Below are 19420 nucleotides of genomic sequence, written 5' to 3'. Positions count from 1 at the left end.
GATAGAGTTTAATCTGCACAGCTGAGGGGTGTTGCATTTTGGGCAGACAAATGCAAGTGGAAAGTATACAGTAAAGAGTAAAGTATACAGCAAGACCCTTAGAAGCTTTGATATACCGAGGGATCGTGGGGTGCGAGTCCATAGTTCCCTAAAAGTGTTAACACAAGTGGATAAGCTGATAAAGAAGGCATAGAGCATGCTTACCTTCATCAGTCAGAGCAATGAGTATAAAAATTAACAAGTCGTGTTGCAGATATATAAAACTTTAGTTAGGCCACGTTTGGACTGTGCAGTTCTACTTGCCACATGAGAGGAGGGATGTGGACGTTTTGCATAGAGCGCAAAAGAGGTTTACCAGGATGTTGCCTGGATTGGATTAGCTATAAGGAAAGGTTAGTTTTTCTGCTAGAGCATTAGAGGCTGAGGGGCGATCTGATAGAGGAATGGACAGAGTGGATAGTTGAAATCGTTTACTCAGGATGGAAATGTTAAATACTAGGGAGCATAGATTTAAGGTGAGAGGGGGAAAGTTTAAAGAAAATGTGCGAGACAGGTTTTTTACACAGGGGGTGATAGGTGCCAGGAATGTGCTGCTAGGGAGGCAGATATATGATAATAATGTTTAAGAGGCATTTAGACAGCCACGTGAACAGTCTGAGAAGAGAGGGATATGGACTATGTGCAGGAAGTTGGGGTTTGTTTGGAATGGCTTCATGGTCAGCATAGACATGGTGGGCTGAAGGTTGTTCCATGGTCTGTGTTCTGAAAACAGTTCAGATTTATCTTTATAATTGAAGTTCCACACCCCTGGAGCCATTCCCATGAATCTTCCCTGCACTCTGTCCAATGCCTTCTCATCCTTAGTTGTTCATGAACCGATCATAAGACACTGGATCAGAAGGCCATTCAGCCCATTCAGTCTGCTCTGCCATTCAATACGATCAAGGCTGATCTGATAATCCTCAACTCCACTTTCCTGTCTTTATTCCCTCACTGATTAACAATCTATCAAGTTTCCTTACACTCATTGACTTTCCCAGATTCTAGACCCATATCCTTTCAAACTCCTGATGCTGTAGCCATGTTGCTCATACACCTCTTTCTGAGGCTTGTCCTCTCCCCACATGCACTCACCCTCAGATCCCATTTGCAGCCACCACCGACAGTGCTCTCCTATTGTCAGCCCAAGTTGGGGGGAGGTGGCGTGGTCCTCATGCTGTCTCTCATCATTCTTCACCAGGATCTACAGCAAACTCAAGGAGAATGGCAAGAGCAACATCTCCCGTTCTTCATCAAGCACAAGTAGCTTTAGCAGCACGGCTGGTGACAATGAAGCTCTGGAGGACTATGAGTCCAGTGCAGTGAGTATATACAGGATGTACGGCCGGGAAAGCTGTACCAAGTAAGATGGGTGAGGTTAATCCTTGGTGTGCATTTGTCAACATAGCAGTGCTTGTTGAGGGTAATTATTCTTACTCCTTAGGTCAGGTATTAATTGTGTGTAACATCAAACATTCTTCTGAGGAAGTGAGGCGTCCTGTTAATGTTTCAGTGACTGTTCAGCAATAATTACCACTTATATCATTAAAGACTTGTCTACTATTAAATGTATTGGCCCTAATTTTTTTTTAGTCCATTTAGTCTAAATTCAGTTGGCAAGAATCTCAAGTTCATGTTAGAGCAGTGATTTCTGTACAAGATCTATAGACAAGAACTAGAAACAGTACACCTGCAGAAGAACAGAGAATCTCTCATAGGAACCTCTGGGCTTCCGTGTTGAACTGTGTATGTGAGGAAACTAGAATTGCAATTTGCTTCACATAACTGTAGGTGCTGATAGCCTCATCATTCTTTATACTGCTATTGTGTAAATGTATGGTCATGTAGAGTATAACTTATTGGTCATTATTATATCATGTGTCTGACTGGTAAATGCTCTTTCTATTCTCACAGGGGAATCAGCCATCCATAGCATCTCCTTTCCGACAAGATGTCTTTGTCTACAGCAATGAAAACCAAAGCAGCCCAAATCAAATGAGCTTGTGCAAGAGCCCCACAGGTCTGCATCTCTAGAGTTCGACATTCTCACCTGTCATTCCAAGAACCTAGCCAATTGCCCCATCAACTGTACAGGACAACTGAGGGGTTAAGCCAGAGTGCTATTTCCCATTCAAAGTTGCCAGCATTATACTTGGGTGCAGACCTTAGTCTGTCTGTCTGGAATACCCCTCCAAGCCACACACTATGCTGAAATCCTGGAATTCCCTTACTAACAGCCCTGTGGAAGTCTCTATATCTCAATGAGATTCCAAAGGGCAGTTCACCACCATCTTCTTGATGGCAATTAGGAATGGTCAATCAATTTAAGGTGAAGGGTGGAAGGTATAGGGGAGATGTCAGGGGTGGATTCTTTACCCAGAGAGTGGTGGGGGCATGGAATGCGCTGCCTGTGGGAGTGGTAGAGTCAGAATCATTGGCGACTTTTAAGCGGCATTTGGATAGGTACATGGATGGGTGCTTAATCTAGGATAGAAGTTCGGCACAACATTGTGGGCCAAAGGGCCTGTTCTGTGCTGTATTGTTCTATGTTCTATCTATGTTCTATGTAATGCTGGCCTAGCCGGCAATGCCCACATCCCATGAATGAATACAATAGTAATTATTTGTTGCAGAGACAGAGGGGACTGAACTTGAGAACTTTCACCAGTTTGAAAGTGTGGGTTATGTTAATGCACTAGAAATCCAAAGGCTTAAAGAAGGTGGGTTTCAATCTCAGCACGGCAACTTGAATGCAGTTTAAAATCTCTGGAAGCAGAGGCTAGTTTGGTCAATCTGGGACGCCAGTCCTATACCAATGTGATTGCTCTCTGAATAAAGATAAATCATTTCCACTGGTTGGAGATTTGAGAATTAGGGAGTGTTGTCTGAAAATTAGGACCAGGCTGTTCAACAGAGAGTTTAGGAAGCTCTTATGCACACAAAAGGTGATAACGTTTTGAAACGCTCTTCCACAAATGGCTAGATCATTGTTAGTTTTAAATCTGAGATTGATAATTGTTTTATTAAGAAAAGGGCCAAAGGCAGGTATATAGAGTTAGGCCACAGATCTCATTAAATGGTGGAACAGGCTTGAGGGGCTGAATGGCCTACTCCTGGTTTTATGTTTCTGAAATAGTCGAGCAGGTCACTAAGCTGTATCATACCTGGAGGAACCCTACATTATCTTTTCAGAGGAGCTAGGAGTTGGTGATGAATATTACACCTACCACCAAGCTCTCATATCCCGATAATTAATAAAATATGCATTTTCCCAAGGTACAAATGTCACCGAAACTCAGAGTATCTGACTGTCAGATTGCTGTGGTTTCAGGTTATTTAACGAAACCATAGGTTATATGAGTGAAACCCAACAGCAGGAAATATCAATGTTAATCAGTCAAAGGTAGAGCATTTGTTTAAATATTTCGCAAGGCAGCAACACAAAGTTCTGGAATAACGTGTGGAACCTTGAACGCATTTTGTTACCCTGCTGAGTGGTTCAGAAGTTGTGGTTTGAAGAGGTTGTGAGTAAATAATTGACCAAATCTCTCATATCTCCCCTACTCACATACCCAGTGCCTGTAACTTAAATTTGGAACAACTGCTAAATTCAGAGGGAGCAATCCTGAGGTGTAGCTTACGTGAGGATGGGAAAAGAGTGCAACTTGGCCTTCTAATTCTTGTCTGAAAAATAAAACCCATTACAATTCAGAGAGGTAATTCTGCGTGTGCAATGTTTGGATTGGTGTGATATGGTTCAGGCTGACAGAATGTGCAGTGAGCTAATCATTGCATCTTGACCTATCTCCTGTACTCCACCCAACCTTGTCCTGCTTTGGTCATCTAATTGAAAATAAAGAAATCTGAAATAAAGTTCTACAGCTCCTTCCATGAAAGCCTCCTCCCGTCATTGCACACTGCGTTGTCAGTCTATATGTTTTGAAAGTTTTATTTTTCTCCACAGATACAGCCAAGAGTAAAACCTCTCCAAGAACTACTTTAAAATTCAGATTTGATAAACTCCATCACAGCTCAAACCCGGTAAGTGCAGGGCTGCAGAGTCCATCTCTTCTTTGTTGTAACATTGAATAACTCCTCAGTTAAAGCACTTTCTCACGATAACCTTTGTCATGATCGCAATTGTTCAGCAGCATCTTGGCTCAGTGATTTAATCTTCACGTTGTTTTGAGATGGTCCAATGGACAATCTGGACAGTGGTCAGAGACAGCAACCATTGAACCTTTGAAGGGTTGTGGAGAGATAAGCAGAGAAATAGAGAAAGATGGAGAAAACAGCAATAGTGGGATTAAGTTTGAATTATTCTGGCAAAGAGCTGGTAACCAATGGCCTTTCCTCGGTGGTCTGTCCCCATTTTCAGCAAATGTTCAGCTTCCTACATAGGCTGAGTTCTAAAGCTAGGCAAAAGTGAGGACTACAGATGGTAGAAAACAGAGTCTAGATTAGAGTGGTGCTGGAAAAGCACATCAGGTCAGGCACCATCCGAGGAGCAGGAGAATCGACATTTCAGGCAAAAGCCCTTCATCAGGACCTGATTTTTAAGCTGTATGCATCAGTTCAAGTAATCCCATGTTACATCTGCCCTATAGGCTATCTATATGGGCCTCCAGTATAGTGTTCTAGTCTCCTTTAGTAACAGCACAAAAACCTGCAGATGCTGAAAATCTAAGATAAAAACAGAAAATTCTGGAAACACTCAGCAGGTCTTTGAGCACCTGTGAGGACAGAAGCAAGGTTTACCTTTCATCGAGCTGACAGAACGTTACAGATTTACCATTTAGAGTCAGGGAAAAGGGTAGATGAAAAGAAGGAAGAAAAGGAAAGGTCAACAACAAGGTGGAGGGCAGGAGTGATCTAAATGACAGCTTCAATCCAAGGGAAAAGCAGGTTGACGGAACATGTGAGAAAGGAGAGGTTTGTTCTGGTCAAGGTCACAAGAGATGTTTTACAGCACTGTGAAATGAGGAGCAGTGGTTGTGATCTAACTTTGTTGAGTTCAAAGCTGCTTCATGATTCTATTGTTAGTAATCCTTTAAAAGCTAACCAGCTGCTGAGCTGATTTTATTCCAATTGTTTTCAGCAGGGTCACTAACAAGAATCAGTGCCCCACCCGGCATTATGCACTTGTAAGGTCAGTCCTTCTCCATTCCTTATATGAGTGCGTTTTATCAATATATTCCCTGCAATATACGCAAGAACATGTGAATTAGGAACAGGAGTCACACACCCTCCATTCAAATCTTCTCCATTATACAGTAAGACCACAGCTGATTTGTGGGAGCGTTGCTATCTCACAGCGCCAGAGACCCGGGTTCAATTCCCGCCTCAGGCGACTGACTGTGTGGAATTTGCACATTCTCCGCGTGTCTGCGTGGGTTTCCTCCAGGTGCTCCAGTTTCCTCCCACAGTCCAAAAATGTGCAGGTTAGGTGAAGGGGTAAATGTAGGAGAATGGGGTCTCAGTGGGTTGCACTTCGGCGGGTCGGTGTGGACTAGTTGGGCCGAAGGGGCTGTTTCCACACTGTAACTAATCTAATCTGATTGTAACCTCAATGCCATTTTCCTGTCTACCCCTAATAACCTTTCACCCCTTGCTTAAATAGAATCTATCTCCCTCTGACTTAAAAAAATTCAAATGCTCTTCTTTTCTCCTCATTGTGAGGAAGAGAGTTCCAAAGGCTCATTATGCCAAGGCATTGCTAGGCTATAGCTCAAGTGATGGGAAATGGGATTATTTTTGACTGATACACATACAATGGGCTGAAGGTCCTTTTTATGTGCTATAGATCTCTATGACTCCGTGACCCTCTGAAAAAAAACTGCTCCTTTCTATCTTAAAAAGGCAACTTTTATTTTTTTAAACAGTCACCCTAGTTCTTGATTCACCCATCCTTAACACATCTTCCCACATCCCCTCAGGATCTGAATTACAACATGGATGGGTATATGAATAGGATGAGTCCTGAGGAATATGGTCCAAATGTTGGCAAATGGCACTGGAGGTACAGTTAGTAAGTTTGCAGATGACACCAAAATTGGAAGTGTAGTGGACAGCAAAGAGGGTTACCTCAGATTACAACAGGATCTTGACCAGATGGGCCAATGGGCTGAGAAGTGGCAGATGGAGTTTAATTCAGATAAATGCGAAGTGCTGCATTTTGGGAAAGCAAATCTTAGCAGAACTTATACACTTAATGGTAAGGTCCCAGGGAGTGTTGCTGAACAAAGAGACCTTGGAGTGCAGGTTCATAGCTCCTTGAAAGTGGAGTTGCAGGTAGATAGGATAGTGAAGGAGGTGTTTGGTATGCTTTCCTTTATTGGTCAGAGTATTAAGTACAGGAGTTGGGAGGTCATGTTGCGGCTGTACAGGACAATGGTTAGGCCACTGCTGGAATATTGCGTGCAATTCTGGTCTCCTTCCTATGGTCAAGATGTTGTGAAACTTAAAAGGGTTCAGAAAAGATTTACAAGGATGTTGCCAGGGTTGGAGGATTTGAGCTATAGGGAGAGGCTGAAAAGGCTGGGGCTGTATTCCCTGGATCGTCGGAGGCTAAGGGGTGACCTTTTAGAGGTTTACAAAAGTATGAGGGGCATGGATAGGATAAATAAACAAAGTCTTTTCCCTGGGTTGGGGGAGTCCAGAACTAGAGGGCATAGGTTTAGGGTGAGAGGGGAAAGATATAAAAGAGACCTAATGTGTATGGAATGAGCTGCCAGAGGATGTGGTGGAGGCTGGAACAATTTGGATGGGTATATGAATAGGAAGGGTTTGGAGGGATATGGGCCGGGTGCTGGCAGGTGGGACTAGATTGGGTTGGGATATCTGGTCTGCATGGACAGGTTGGGCCGAAGGGTCTGTTTCCATGCTGTACATCTCTATGACTCTATGACTCTATACCTGGTCAACAAGGACGAATTGGACCGAAGGATCTATTTCTGTGCTGTATGACTCGATGAATTTGTGACTGTATGATATGTTTCATTCAAATCACCATTTGCTCTTCTAAACTCCAGCGAATTCAATCCTAGCCTGTCCAAAGTTCTGTCATAAAACACCAGTTTGTTCCAGGTGTTAGTCTAGTAAATAGTTTAGAAATTGATGGGGAGGAAGAAAACTTCAAGGTATGGATAATAGATACATCTCTGGGACACACAGTAAACAACCCCATTGCTCTGTGGTCGAACACTTCAACTCCCCCTCCCACTCCACCAAGGACCTGTGAGTCCTGGGCCGCCTCCACCGCCAAACTCTAGCCACCCGATACCTGGAGGAAGAACGCCTCATCTTCTGCCTTGGGACCCTCCAACCACACAGGATCAATATTGATTTCTCCAGTTTCCTCATTTCCCATCCCCCACCTTATCCCAAATTCCAGCCCTCCAACTCGCCCTCTTGAACTGTCCTACCTGTTAATCTTCCTTCCCACCTATCCGCTCCACCCTCCTCTCCAACCTATCACCATCAGCTCCCACCTCCATCGATCTATCACATTCCCAGCTACCTCCTCACTAAACCCCCTCCCCCATCTCTCAGCCCCGTTGGGCCACCCTCCCATTCCTGATGAAAAGCTTATGCTCAAAACGCTGACTCTGCTGCTCCTTGGATGCTGCCTGACCAGCTGTGCTTTTCTAGCGCCACACCTTTTGACTCTAATCTCCAGCATCTGCAGTCCTCACATTCTCCCAATTTACTAGCAGGAACCTTGCTCCAGTTTTGTAGGACTTTGGTGATTCTGTGTGATCCCACAGTACTTGTAAGAGACATCTGGAATGCCTTACACAATTTTTTATCAAAGGAAAAATCGAGTTGCCTCAGACAGAGTGCAATGAAGGTTCACTGGATTGATTACTCATAAAAAAATGTCGCACATCGAAAATGAAAACAGAAAGTGCAGAGTAGAACACAAGAGACAGGAGCTGGAGTAAATCATACCCACTGAAGAATGACCCATCATTCAGTAAGATCATGGCTGAGATCAATATCTCAACATTTTCACCTTATCACCACATTCCTTGATTCACTCACCATATAAAAATACATTGACTCAGTCTTGAATACAGCCATTGACTCCACTGGTCTCTGGGTTAGAGAAACCAAAAGCTTCACAACATTATGTGTAAGAAGTCTCAATCTTCAATAGCTATCTGCTTATCAATGGGACCTATGATGCTAAACTTCGCAGCTAGGGGTAGCAGCATCTGCCCAATCAAGGTCTCTAAGAACTTTATACATTTCAATGAGATGTTCTGTCATTCTTCTAAATTCCAAAGACTGGTCCATTTTACTAAATCCCTTCCCATAAGATGACCCTCTCACCTTAGGATAAATACAACCAAAAGATGCTGGAGAGACTCAATAGATGTGACAGCATCTGTGAAGATAAAATCAGAGTTAATGTTTCGAGTCTGATCTGATGCTTTTTTGGATCTGTTTGGGATAAATCCCCAGGACCTGATCAGGTGTATCCGAGAACTCTGTGGGAAGCTAGAGAAGTGATTGCTGGGCGTCTTGCCGAGATATTTGTATCATCAATAGTTACAGGTGAGGTGCCGGAAGACTGGAGGTTGGCAAACGTGGTGCCATTGTTTAAGAAGGGTGGTAAAGACAAGCCAGGGAACTATAGATCAGTGAGCCTGACCCTGGCGGTGGGCAAGTTGTTGGAGGGAATCCTGAGGGACAGGATGTACATGTATTTGGAAAGGCAAGGACTGATCAGGGTTAGTCAACATGGTTTAGTGCGTGGGAAATCGTGTCTCACAAACTTGATTGAGTTTTTTGAAGAAGTAACAAAGAGGATTGATGAGGCAGAGCAGTATACGTGATCTATATAGACTTCAGTAAGACGTTCGACAAGGTTCCCCATGGGAGATTGATTAGCAAGGTTAGATCTCATGGAATACAGGGAGAACTAGCCATTTGGATACAGAACTGGCACAAAGGTAGAAGAGGTGGTGGTGAAGGGTTGTTTTTTCAGATTGGAGGCCTGTGACCAGTGGAATGCCACAAGGATCGGTGCTGGGTCCTCTACTTTTTGTCATTTACATAAATGATTTGAAAGCGAACATAAGAGGTACAGTTAGTAAGTTTGCAGATGACACCAGAATTGGAGGTGTAGTGGACAGCGAGAAGGATTACCTCAGATTACAACAGGATCTGGACCAGATGGGCCAATGGGCTGAGAAGTGGCAGATGGAGTTTAATTCAGATAAATGCGAGGTGCTGCATTTTTGGAAAGCAAATCTTAGCAGGACTTATACACTTAATGGTAAGGTCCTAGGGAGTGTTGCTGAACAAAGAGACCTTGGAGTGCAGGTTCATAACTCCTTGAAAGTGGAGTCGCAGGTAGATAGGATAGTGAAGAAGGCGTTTAGTATGCTTTCCTTTGTTGGTCAGAGTATTGAGTACAGGAGTTGGGAGGTCATGTTGCGGCTGTACAGGACATTGGTTAGGCCACTGTTCGAATATTGCATGCAATTCTGGTCTCCTTCCTATGGGAAAGATGTTGTGAAACTTGCAAGGGTTCAGAAAAGATTTTCAAGAATGTTGCCAGGGTTGGAGGATTCGAGCTATGGGGAGAAGCTGAACAGGCTAGGGCTGTATTCCCTGGAGCGTTGGAGGCTGAGGGGTGACCTTATAGACGTTTACAAAATTATGAGGGGCATGGATAGGATAAATAGACAAAGTCTTTTCCCTGGGGTCGGGGAGTCCAGAATTAGAGGGCATAGGTTTAGGGTGAGAGGGGAAAGATATAAAAGAGACCTAAGGGGCAACTTTTTCACGCAGAGGGTGATACGTATATGGAATGAGCTGCCAGAGGAAGTGGTGGAGGCTGGTACAATTGCAACATTTAAGAGGCATTTGGATGGGTATATGAATAGGAAGGGTTTGGAGGGATATGGGCCGGGTGCTGGCAGGTGGGATTAGATTGGGTTGGGATATCTGGTCGGCATGGACGGATTGGACCGAGTGTCTGTTTCAATGCTGTACGACTCTATGACTGTAAGTGTTCCAAAGAAGACTCATGTTGGACTTGAAATATAAACCCTTTTTTCTCACTCCAAGATGCGGCCAGATCTGTTGAGATCACTAACACTAACCTAGTCTCTTTCCACAGTTTTCTCTTAAGCTTCTTGCCCTGGCCTCAGTGAGACTGTCTGGTTCCTTGAAGCCCTTTAGCTCCAACAGGATTAATTTCACCTCTGGACCGGAGCTAGACAATTAGACACCCTCATAGCTTATGTTTTAAATCCATCACTATTTGGGCAGTGGATGATTGTGGGGAGATGGTGATATAGTAATGTTGCTGGGTATGTACTTGAGAGTCTCAAGCTGGGGACGTGGGTTCAGACTCTCACCATTACTGCTAAATTAACAAATCTAGGATATAAATTTAATTGGTGATGGTGACCAGGCAGCTATCATAAATCATCAAAAAAAAACTCACCTGGTTCACTAATTGATTAGATTAGATTCCCTGAAGGGTGTGGAAACAGGCCTTTCAGCCAACAAGTCCACACCAACCCTCCGATTAGTAACCCATCCAGACCCATTTCCCTCTCACTAATGCACCTAACTCCATGGGGCAATTTAGCATGGCCAATTCACCTGACCTGTACTTCTTTGGATTGTGGGAGGAAACCAGAGCACCGGAGGAAACCCACGCAGACACAGGGAGAATTTGCAAACTCCACACAGACAGTCGCCCGAAACTGGGTCCCTGGTACTGTGAGGCAGCAGTGCTAACCAATGAGCCACCGTGCCACCCTCAAGGAAGGAAATCTATCTTCCTTACCTGGTCTGGCCTACAATGAATACAGACCCACAGTGATGTGGTTGACTCTGAAATGAGTTTGAGGGCAATTAGAGATAAGCAACAAATATTGGTGTTGCCAGTGACATCCACATCCCATGGCAGAGTAAAGGAAAAATAGCCCAACAAGGTATCATATCAATCCCTGAACTTAATTGCTGGTCTCTGAAAAAATTGCCTTAGGGACTGCAGTCTGCATGGTCAGTTAGCCCCTTGACACCCCTGTCTTTAATCAGATGCAGCTAAAACTGCATGGAAAGGATATCTATGCATAATGTCTGGAGAGAAAACTGAGGGAGTGTTGAATATTTGAAGAATAAAATCACAATTCTCTCACTAATCCATGTCTGACTGATTGGTATTTATATATGAACCCAGATGAGCACCAGCTACAAAGTTTACTTCTTTGCATTTCCACCTATTGGATCCTGTAATTTTATGAGGAAAATCATTTTAATCAACACTATGGTTGCAAAAACAGAAAACTATGCACAGTAAATATGAACTTTCTTATAAAAGTGGCATAGGCTGGTGACTAGTTACTCTTGTTATAACAGAGGCTTGAAACAATTTAAAATTGTCAAGGTCACAGAGTCAAAATAATGCACAAAGCAACTTCACATAAAGCCATTAAGGATTGCTGTATGGCACAGACCAAAGTCTAGTTTTGAAACTGCTTTTAAAGTTTATTTTGAAAATACTTAGTTTCATTAATCTTGAGTGTTCTGCTGTCTATACTCTCTGTAAATTGTTTTTCAGTGAACACCATTTCAGGGATAATCCGGCTGACAGTAAAGGCGCCCTTCATTCCCTCCAACAGCTAGTGGAAATTTCCATTCACCGCAAATGTAGCTACAGCCGGTTCACCTTGAGCTGCACCCGTCCTTTCTGCATCTGAAACACACCTTCCTGTGTCCTGGGAGGCTGGAAATCACCAGGAAATTCTGTCCTACATCTGCTGTTACAGGGGTTCAGGTAGTCCACTCCAGCTTCATGGCAGGCCTATTCAGGGCCCACTCAGAGATGTGTTACTGTCAGGGTTTAGGTAATTCAGCAGTCTAACGCATGTACGCTATAGAAGATATGGATAATCTTCAATGTCCCCTGTATCCTTCCCTTGCTTGGTGCTGCAGCCTCTTGAAAAGAAGCGTTCTATGGGCACTTCACTGATGAGGTACTGTTTCAAAAGCATTAAGCTTGCTTCTTTGCAACATATGATGGGATGTACCTGGGACAGATATATTGAAAGAGATTCTGCATATCCTAAAACCAGACCTCCTAGAGGTCTCCAAGCCCACTGGGAAAACATTTGAGGTGATCTCACTGCCTTCTGTCCAAGGACAGAGGGCAACAAAACCAGGACACCTCAGGGATATCAATCTTCAAACACATCCTCCCTTGTCTAGTCATTCTGAGGCAGTGAGGTGGTTGTACCTGAATCCCTGCCAATGTTGCTTCGCACAGTAATTGTACCAGAGCCTAAACTTTGTGTTGTAACCTGTTATCCACTATGTTTACACTGCCAATTAACAAAAATGTTCGTTGTGTCCAGCTAGGTTTGTCATCTGTATATCTGATGTTACATTTAAACGCGATAGATGTTCAAAGTAAAAAAAAATCTGCCTTTCTCGGTCCTGGGTCTTTGAAGGATTACAGTAAAACATGCTCAACAAGATTATAATTCATTTTAGTTTGTTCCCTGAACAATGTGATTGATATATCTTGTGAAGGCTTCAAGCACTTTCCTATCCAGTTTTATTTTATCTCTTTTTTGTTTGTCTATGTCATCCTTGGTTTTGAAAGTCAGATGGCAGGCACCAGATCTCGCCCCTTTTGGCTGGGCACTGGATGGTAATAAATGATTACTCACCTCTTGCGCAGTTTGGGCACTAAAGTGAATCTGGCCTGAACAGCCTTCCACCCCATTCCTGTGGCAGTAGGTCCATGTGTTGCAGAACACCAACAATTATTAGTGTCACCCCCAAGGTTGCCATGAACAAGTGCCCCCAACCCATGGTGCCATCCTCACCCAAAAACCACTTACTAAATGTGAGAGATCCAAACTTCACCATGTCCACCCTATTCACTAACCTCTAACAGCTTGATGTACATTCTGTGTCCCTTCCTGACAAAAGGATAACCAGTGTACAGAAATAACCCTTGATTTCTAATTCAAAGACTGTTCTGGTTTGGTGTCGGCATTCTCCTCCAGCCCTGGAAGAGCTGCCAACTATTCCCTGGTTCTCTCTTGTCCCGAACCTACTTTATTCAGTATTAAAATTGGCAAGAGAAACAGAAATCCTTTATTATGTGAGAGCCCCCAAAGTTTGGCCTTACTTTGATACTATCCCATGGAACAGTGTTTGATAAACTTCCCAATTTGATGTAGACTGACATCTTTCCATTTTCAGAAAAGTGACACCACTCAGAAACTGATTAGTCAGTGTGTATTGTATCATCATGTTGAGTTTTTAATTAATTGGAGGTTACAGTGGAATTGTCAAAAGCTGTTTTGTAGAGAGAGAGAGAGCTCTTTTGAAAAAGGCCATGTCTGCTGCCCTAATCAGCTCAGGGACAACTGTGAGAAGTTTTCTGCCATTGCAATTTTGACCAGAATTGCTCTGTTTGTATTGGTCACAGTCAAGGGCCCAGGCCTGTCTGTAAAGGTGTACAGTTCTCACTTAGCTGATTTGGAGCGTTTTCATTGTGAGGATTACTCTGTGTAGTCTGATTAGCATCAGCTAATTCAAACAAAATTCAACAAAAACTACATGTTAGAATTTGCATTAAGGTTAAAAGAAATGCAAACATAAGGTTGAAAAGTTATAGAAGATTGTCTTGGTGCCCTGCTATGATGTGGAGTCAAATCCTTTGGGGGTTGGATCACAACAGGTATTTTATCTCACAGATTTGAATGTGAAGTAATCTGGACCAAGGAAATAACACCCCACTCACTTTCCTCTAACTCATTCTAATATTTTCTGTTTTCATTATCCTCTCTTTCTCCTTTTCTCGCTGTGCCTCACTCACTAATTCCATAAGACCAGAAGACATAGGAGTGGAAGTAAGGCCATTTGGCCAATCAAGTCCACTCTGCCATTTAATCATGGCTGATGGGCATTTCAACTCCACTTACCCGGACTCTCCCTGTATCCCTTAATTCCTTGCGAGATTAAGAATTTATCAAACTCTGCCTTGAAGACATGTAACGTCCCAGCCTCCACTGCGCTTCGTGGCAATGAATTCCACAAGCCCACCACTGTCTGACTGAAGAAATGTCTCCTCATTCCCATTCTAAATTGACCCCCTCTAAATCTAAGGCTGTGCCCACGGGTCCTAGTCTCCCCACCTAATGGAAACAACTTCCCAGTGTTCACCCTTTCTAAGCCATGCATTATCTTGTAAGTTTCTATTAGATCTCCCCTCAACCTTCTAAACTCTAATGAATACAATCCCAGGATCCTCAGCTGATTATCATATGTTAGGCCTACCATTCAAGGGATCATCCGTGTGAATCTCCGCTGGACGTGCTCCAGTGCCAGTATGTCCTTCATGAGGTGTGGGGCCCAAAATTGGACACAGTATTCTAAACTGGGCCTAACTAGTGCTTTATATAGTCTCGGAAGCACATCACTGCTTTTACATTCCAACTGTCTTGAGATAAATTACAACATTACATTTGCTTTCTTAACCACCATCTCAACCTGCAAGTCAACCTTGAGAGAATCCTGGCCTAGCGCTCCCAGATCCCTTTGTACTTTGTACTTTGACTCACCATAATTTTCTCACCACTTAAAAAATAGTCCATGCCTGCATTCTTTTTTCCAAAGTGCAAGACCTCGCATTTGCTCACATTGAATTTCATCAACCATTTACTGGAGCACTGTCCGAAACTGTCTAAGTCTTTCTGCAGTCTCCCCATCTTCTCAGTACTACCTGCCTGTCGGCCTAACTTTGTATCATTGGCAAACTTCACCACAATGCCCCCAGTCCCTTCATCCAGATCATTAATATATAAAGTGAACAGCTGCGGCCCCAAAACTGAACCCTGCAGGACACCACTTGTCACCAGCTGCCATTCTGAAAAAGAACCTTTTATCCTAACTCTCTGCCTTCTGTCAGACAGCCAATCCTCAATCCATACCAGTAGCTCACCTCGAACATCATGGGCCCTCACCTTACTTAGCAGCCTCCTATGAGACACCTTATCAAAGGCCTTTTTCAAGTCTAGATTGATAACATCCACTGGGTTTCCCTAGTCTAACCTACTTGTTACCTCTTCAAAGAATTCTAACAGGTTTGCCAGGCACAACCTCCCCTTACTAACTCTATGCTGACTTGTTCAATTCCGACTCTGCAGTTCCAAGAATTTAGAAATCTCATCCTTAACAATGGATTCTAGAATTTTACTTGCAACTGAGATTAGGCTAATTGGTCTATAATCTTTGATCCTTTCTTGAATAAGGGGGTTATAACAGCAAATTTCCAATCATCTGGGACTTTCCCTGACTCCAGTGATTTTTGAAAGATCACAGCCAACGCCTCCGCTATTTCCTCAGCTACCTCCCTCAGAACTCCAGGATGTAACCATTGGGGCCAGGAGATTTATCAATTTTTAGACCTTTTAGCTTTTCTAGCACTTTCTTTTTGTAATGACTACCATACTCAACTCTGCCCCTGGCTCTCCTTAATTGTTGGGATATTACTCATGTCTTCCATTGTGAAGACTGACACAAAGTATTTATTAAGTTCTTCAGCTATTTCTTTATCTCCCATCACTAGCCTTCCTGCATCAATTTGGAGCAGCCCAATGTCTACTTTTGCCTCTCTTTGGTTTCTGATGTATTGAAAGAAAATTTACTATCATTTCTAATATTACTGGCTAGCTTACCTTCATATTTGATCCTCTCCTTCCTTATTTCTCTCTTTGTTGTTCTCTGTTTGTTTTTGTAGTCTTCCCAATCTTCTGAGTTCCCATTGCTTGTTCTTGGCCACTTTATAGGCTGTCTCTTTTTCTTTGATACATTTCCTGGCTTCCTTCGTCAGCCATGGCTCTCTAATTCCACCCCCTCCCCCCCTCCCCTTTGAGATGAACCTCTGTACTGTGTCCTCAATTACACCCAGAAGCTCCTGCAATTGTTGCTCTACTGTCTTCCCCACTAGGCTCTGCTTCCAGTCAATTTTCGTCAGTTCCTTTCTCATGTCCCTGCAATTACCTTTAGCTAACTGTAACATCATTACATCCAATTTTGCCTTCTCTCTTTACCATCTGAACTCTATCATATTATATTCACCACCTCCTAAGCATTCCCTTACCTTAAGATCTTTTATAAAATCTGGCTCATTACATAGCACTCTTCCTAGTCACTCTTCCTATTTTCTGTCGAATCTCTAACTCTCTGCTTCCCCTTGGAGTTCCATAAATATTGTCTCCCACCTGAATCTCTTGTTGTATCATCTCCTTTCATTCTCATCAATTTATTTTGACTTTCTCTCTCCTACTTCTCTGTCTCTCTCATTCGAGTGGATTTCCATTCTATCTGTTTCCTTCATTTCTCCCCACTCTCTCATTGTCCTCTCTTCTACTCATTTTAACTCCGAACTTGTCCTTTCTCTCCCTTCCACTCACCAGCCTGTCGCAATTGAAATGTGCTTGGCCAGTTATTTTCCATCTGTCACGGAAGTTTGCACCATTTAAAAACCCTTCACTCTCGGAGAAAAGGCAGGGTCAAAATCTGACAAGATCTCCTTTGAAATTCTAAAATGTTTTCCAAGCATTTCAACACATGTTTTGTATTCTTGCCCTTATTTCAGAACTGAAATGATTATTTTAACACCACATCCACAAGACACAGCTAGATGGTTCTGTCCTATGTTGGCCCTCTGTAAGGTGACTATGATTGAATTGACTGTAAATCACCTATGATCTTAGAGGCAGCAGATTTAGGAGCCTTCCTGATGCCCAGAGAATGTCTAATCACTGGTTTAATGGAAGTCATCTTGTATGGTTGTTGCACAAATTCAAAATCAAGTATTCTGTATTCTTCTGTGTGGTTACCAAAATCTGAACTGAATTTGCAAGACTCTCCTTGTAATCAACCATAGTTGGTGTTGGAATTTAAGATTGTACTCCCCACTTCTTGCATCTTGGAAAACATCTTGTCCTGGTTTGTGTAATCTGGAGGCGACAGATAGAGGTTAGATTCTGGTTCCCCACACTTCCCTGCACAGTCACTCATCCCTGCATGGACATTCAAGAGAGATTCACCTCAGACTGAATTTAAATAAATGCATTTCCCTTTAGACATTACAAACATTATAAATATCACGCTGTTGACAAAGGAATGATAAACAGAGAAATAGAAAACACAAAAAAAACTATTTAAAAAAGCAGCACTTAACCACTTTATTGCCTCAGGTATTATCACAGCCTATAACCAGATATCAGTTCTGTCATCTTGATTTTCCAAGTTTGACCTTCACCATTGACAAATTGAACAAAATGGCTGACAGGTGTATGGAAAGTATTTATTTGAGGTTGCAAATATTACAGCTCTGGATAAATCTGAATATGTCTTTTAAATAAATCATAAAATTCAACTTAATTTGTAATGCTGTTTGTTTAAGGATGGAGAGATAAATCACTTAGTGGGCTTCTAACTGGTGGATACTTTCCCTATGGTCATGAGTTTGAGACTGCACACACAGTTAGTCTGATGACAATATTCATTCTATGTTGGGGGACATGTTCATATTGGTACTGCGGAGTGGTGAAAATCACACCGGCTTTCTCTCAGTCAGTGAGGTTAGCTCAAGGAGAGAGCTGGTCAGCTAAGCCTTGTCCTTTTCCGTCTGGGCTGAGCTAAGTTGTAAATCAAAGGGGGATAGACTGAACAGACTCTGTAAGGGAGGTCTGACTGCAGAGACTTGGTGAATTGGCATGTCTGATATTGTCAAACTCCAGTGGGCTGTACATCCTTCCCATCCTTTCACCACAGTGCCAAAGATATCAGCAATCTCACTGTCTGAAACATTCTTCCTTGCCCCCTTTGTATCTGCTATTAAAAGACTTCTTGGAGCCACTTCTCCAAGTATTTTCACTAACGTTTAGTATTCTTTTGCCTTTATGAAGAACCTCAGGATGTTTACTGCATTGAATGGTGAAGTGCCATTAACAGAATGATTCTCAGGAGATTGAAGTTGATGGCATCACTTAAAGCCAGTAGGCACCAGCCTAATGCCAATGTGTCTATAATGTGATTTTTCTTCTGTTTCACTGTCACACATATACATAAACACGCCCCAGTAGGTGTCATCTTTGAAATGCAAGAGGTTCCTGGAGCTACACTCCTGCTAACTCCTGTGTATTGATCAAACACAGAATGCAAAACACTTGAAATTCAAAACAGTGGGACCAGGACCTACAGTTGAGGGCTTTTTGACATGAACTAGGGTGAATGGTTAGGATTATGTGTGTGGAACTGTTAATGAGATGTGGCAGAGACTTATGAAGCTGCCTGACCTATCCACGGATGTAAATATTGTACAATTAATTTATTGCTACTATGGCAAAATTCCTTTCGTTGTGATGTAAAAACTGGAGGATGTCAAACATCCTTGTTTGTATATTTTGCCCATGTTTCTGTGTGACGCTACACAATAATAAATGTATTTTGTGTCAAAATGATTTCGAGTCTTAATCTAGGTACTTCTTATGATATATTCATAGCACGTTTATAAGCTCCGTACGTAGAAGCCAGAGGGACTATGGTTCGACCTGGAGCTTGAGCAAGTGTACTTAGGAAAGAGAAGGTACAGATTTGAATTAATTAGTCAAATAAGCAAAAACAATATTAGGAAAAACTTATCCACTTTTTCAATGAATGCCTGGAGTCAGGAATGTTACTGCCTGAGAGTGTGGTGGAGGCAGGTTCACTCAACTCATTCACCAGTGAATTACCTGGTCTTTTTTTTAAAAGGAGCAGTAAGCTGGATTTTGAGAAGAACACAAGAGAATGTGATATGCTGACTTGGAGAGCTTTTTCTCATTTCAAAAATGTACTTTATTCATAAAAATATCTGCAGAAACATTTTGAGTCCATAACACAGTTCAGTTCTGTACAATAAAATATGAAGAAACAAACATTGGAGTTTGACTCTACCCAACAAACAAACCAAAGACATTTCTTACTTGTACTAGACTATAGTTACATATACTTGAGGGACCCTTAACTGAATGGATTCCCATTTAACTTTGGCTGAAAGACAATAGATGGTGGTCTTTCCCCATTGCATCTTGGCAGCAGCTTCCCCAAGCTTTAGTGTGTCTCTGATTTGGAGAGCAGGTACAGACACAGTGGGCTGAATGGCCTCTTCCCATGCTGCAAAAGATAGATCAGAGGACTTTGTTCAAACATGCCTATACGAAAATAGCAACACAGTTCTGGCGTGACAGTTTTGCTACCAAGAGACTGCCATTTACTCTTAGAAAATGATACCACGATGTAGATAATGAGGTTGTAATAAACCAGCACATCCACAGTGAGAAAAAAA

The 19420-nt window shown here is 42.6% G+C and overlaps 1 protein-coding gene across 9 annotated transcripts in view; it reads left to right on the top strand.

Annotated features, from left to right (window-relative positions):
• LOC140491527 (rap1 GTPase-activating protein 2-like) overlaps nt 1–18551 on the top strand; it is a 407584-nt gene extending 389033 nt beyond the window's left edge. For 7 of the 9 annotated variants that reach the window (XM_072589835.1, XM_072589833.1, XM_072589839.1 and 4 more), the window contains 5 exons: nt 1241–1361; nt 1954–2059; nt 4004–4080; nt 5138–5188; nt 11627–18551. In XM_072589835.1, the coding sequence (XP_072445936.1) occupies nt 1241–1361; nt 1954–2059; nt 4004–4080; nt 5138–5149 (316 nt within the window). In that variant the 3' untranslated portion in view covers nt 5150–5188; nt 11627–18551. The remainder of the gene's footprint in view (nt 1–1240; nt 1362–1953; nt 2060–4003; nt 4081–5137; nt 5189–11626) is intronic. The other 2 variants (XM_072589834.1, XM_072589836.1) reach the window with 2 other exon arrangements.
• Nucleotides 18552–19420: the final 869 nt, after the last annotated feature.

The sequence above is a fragment of the Chiloscyllium punctatum genome, chromosome 19 (assembly GCF_047496795.1).
Source record: "Chiloscyllium punctatum isolate Juve2018m chromosome 19, sChiPun1.3, whole genome shotgun sequence".
Taxonomy (NCBI): domain Eukaryota; kingdom Metazoa; phylum Chordata; class Chondrichthyes; order Orectolobiformes; family Hemiscylliidae; genus Chiloscyllium; species Chiloscyllium punctatum.
This window is presented reverse-complemented; position numbering and strand designations above follow the sequence as displayed.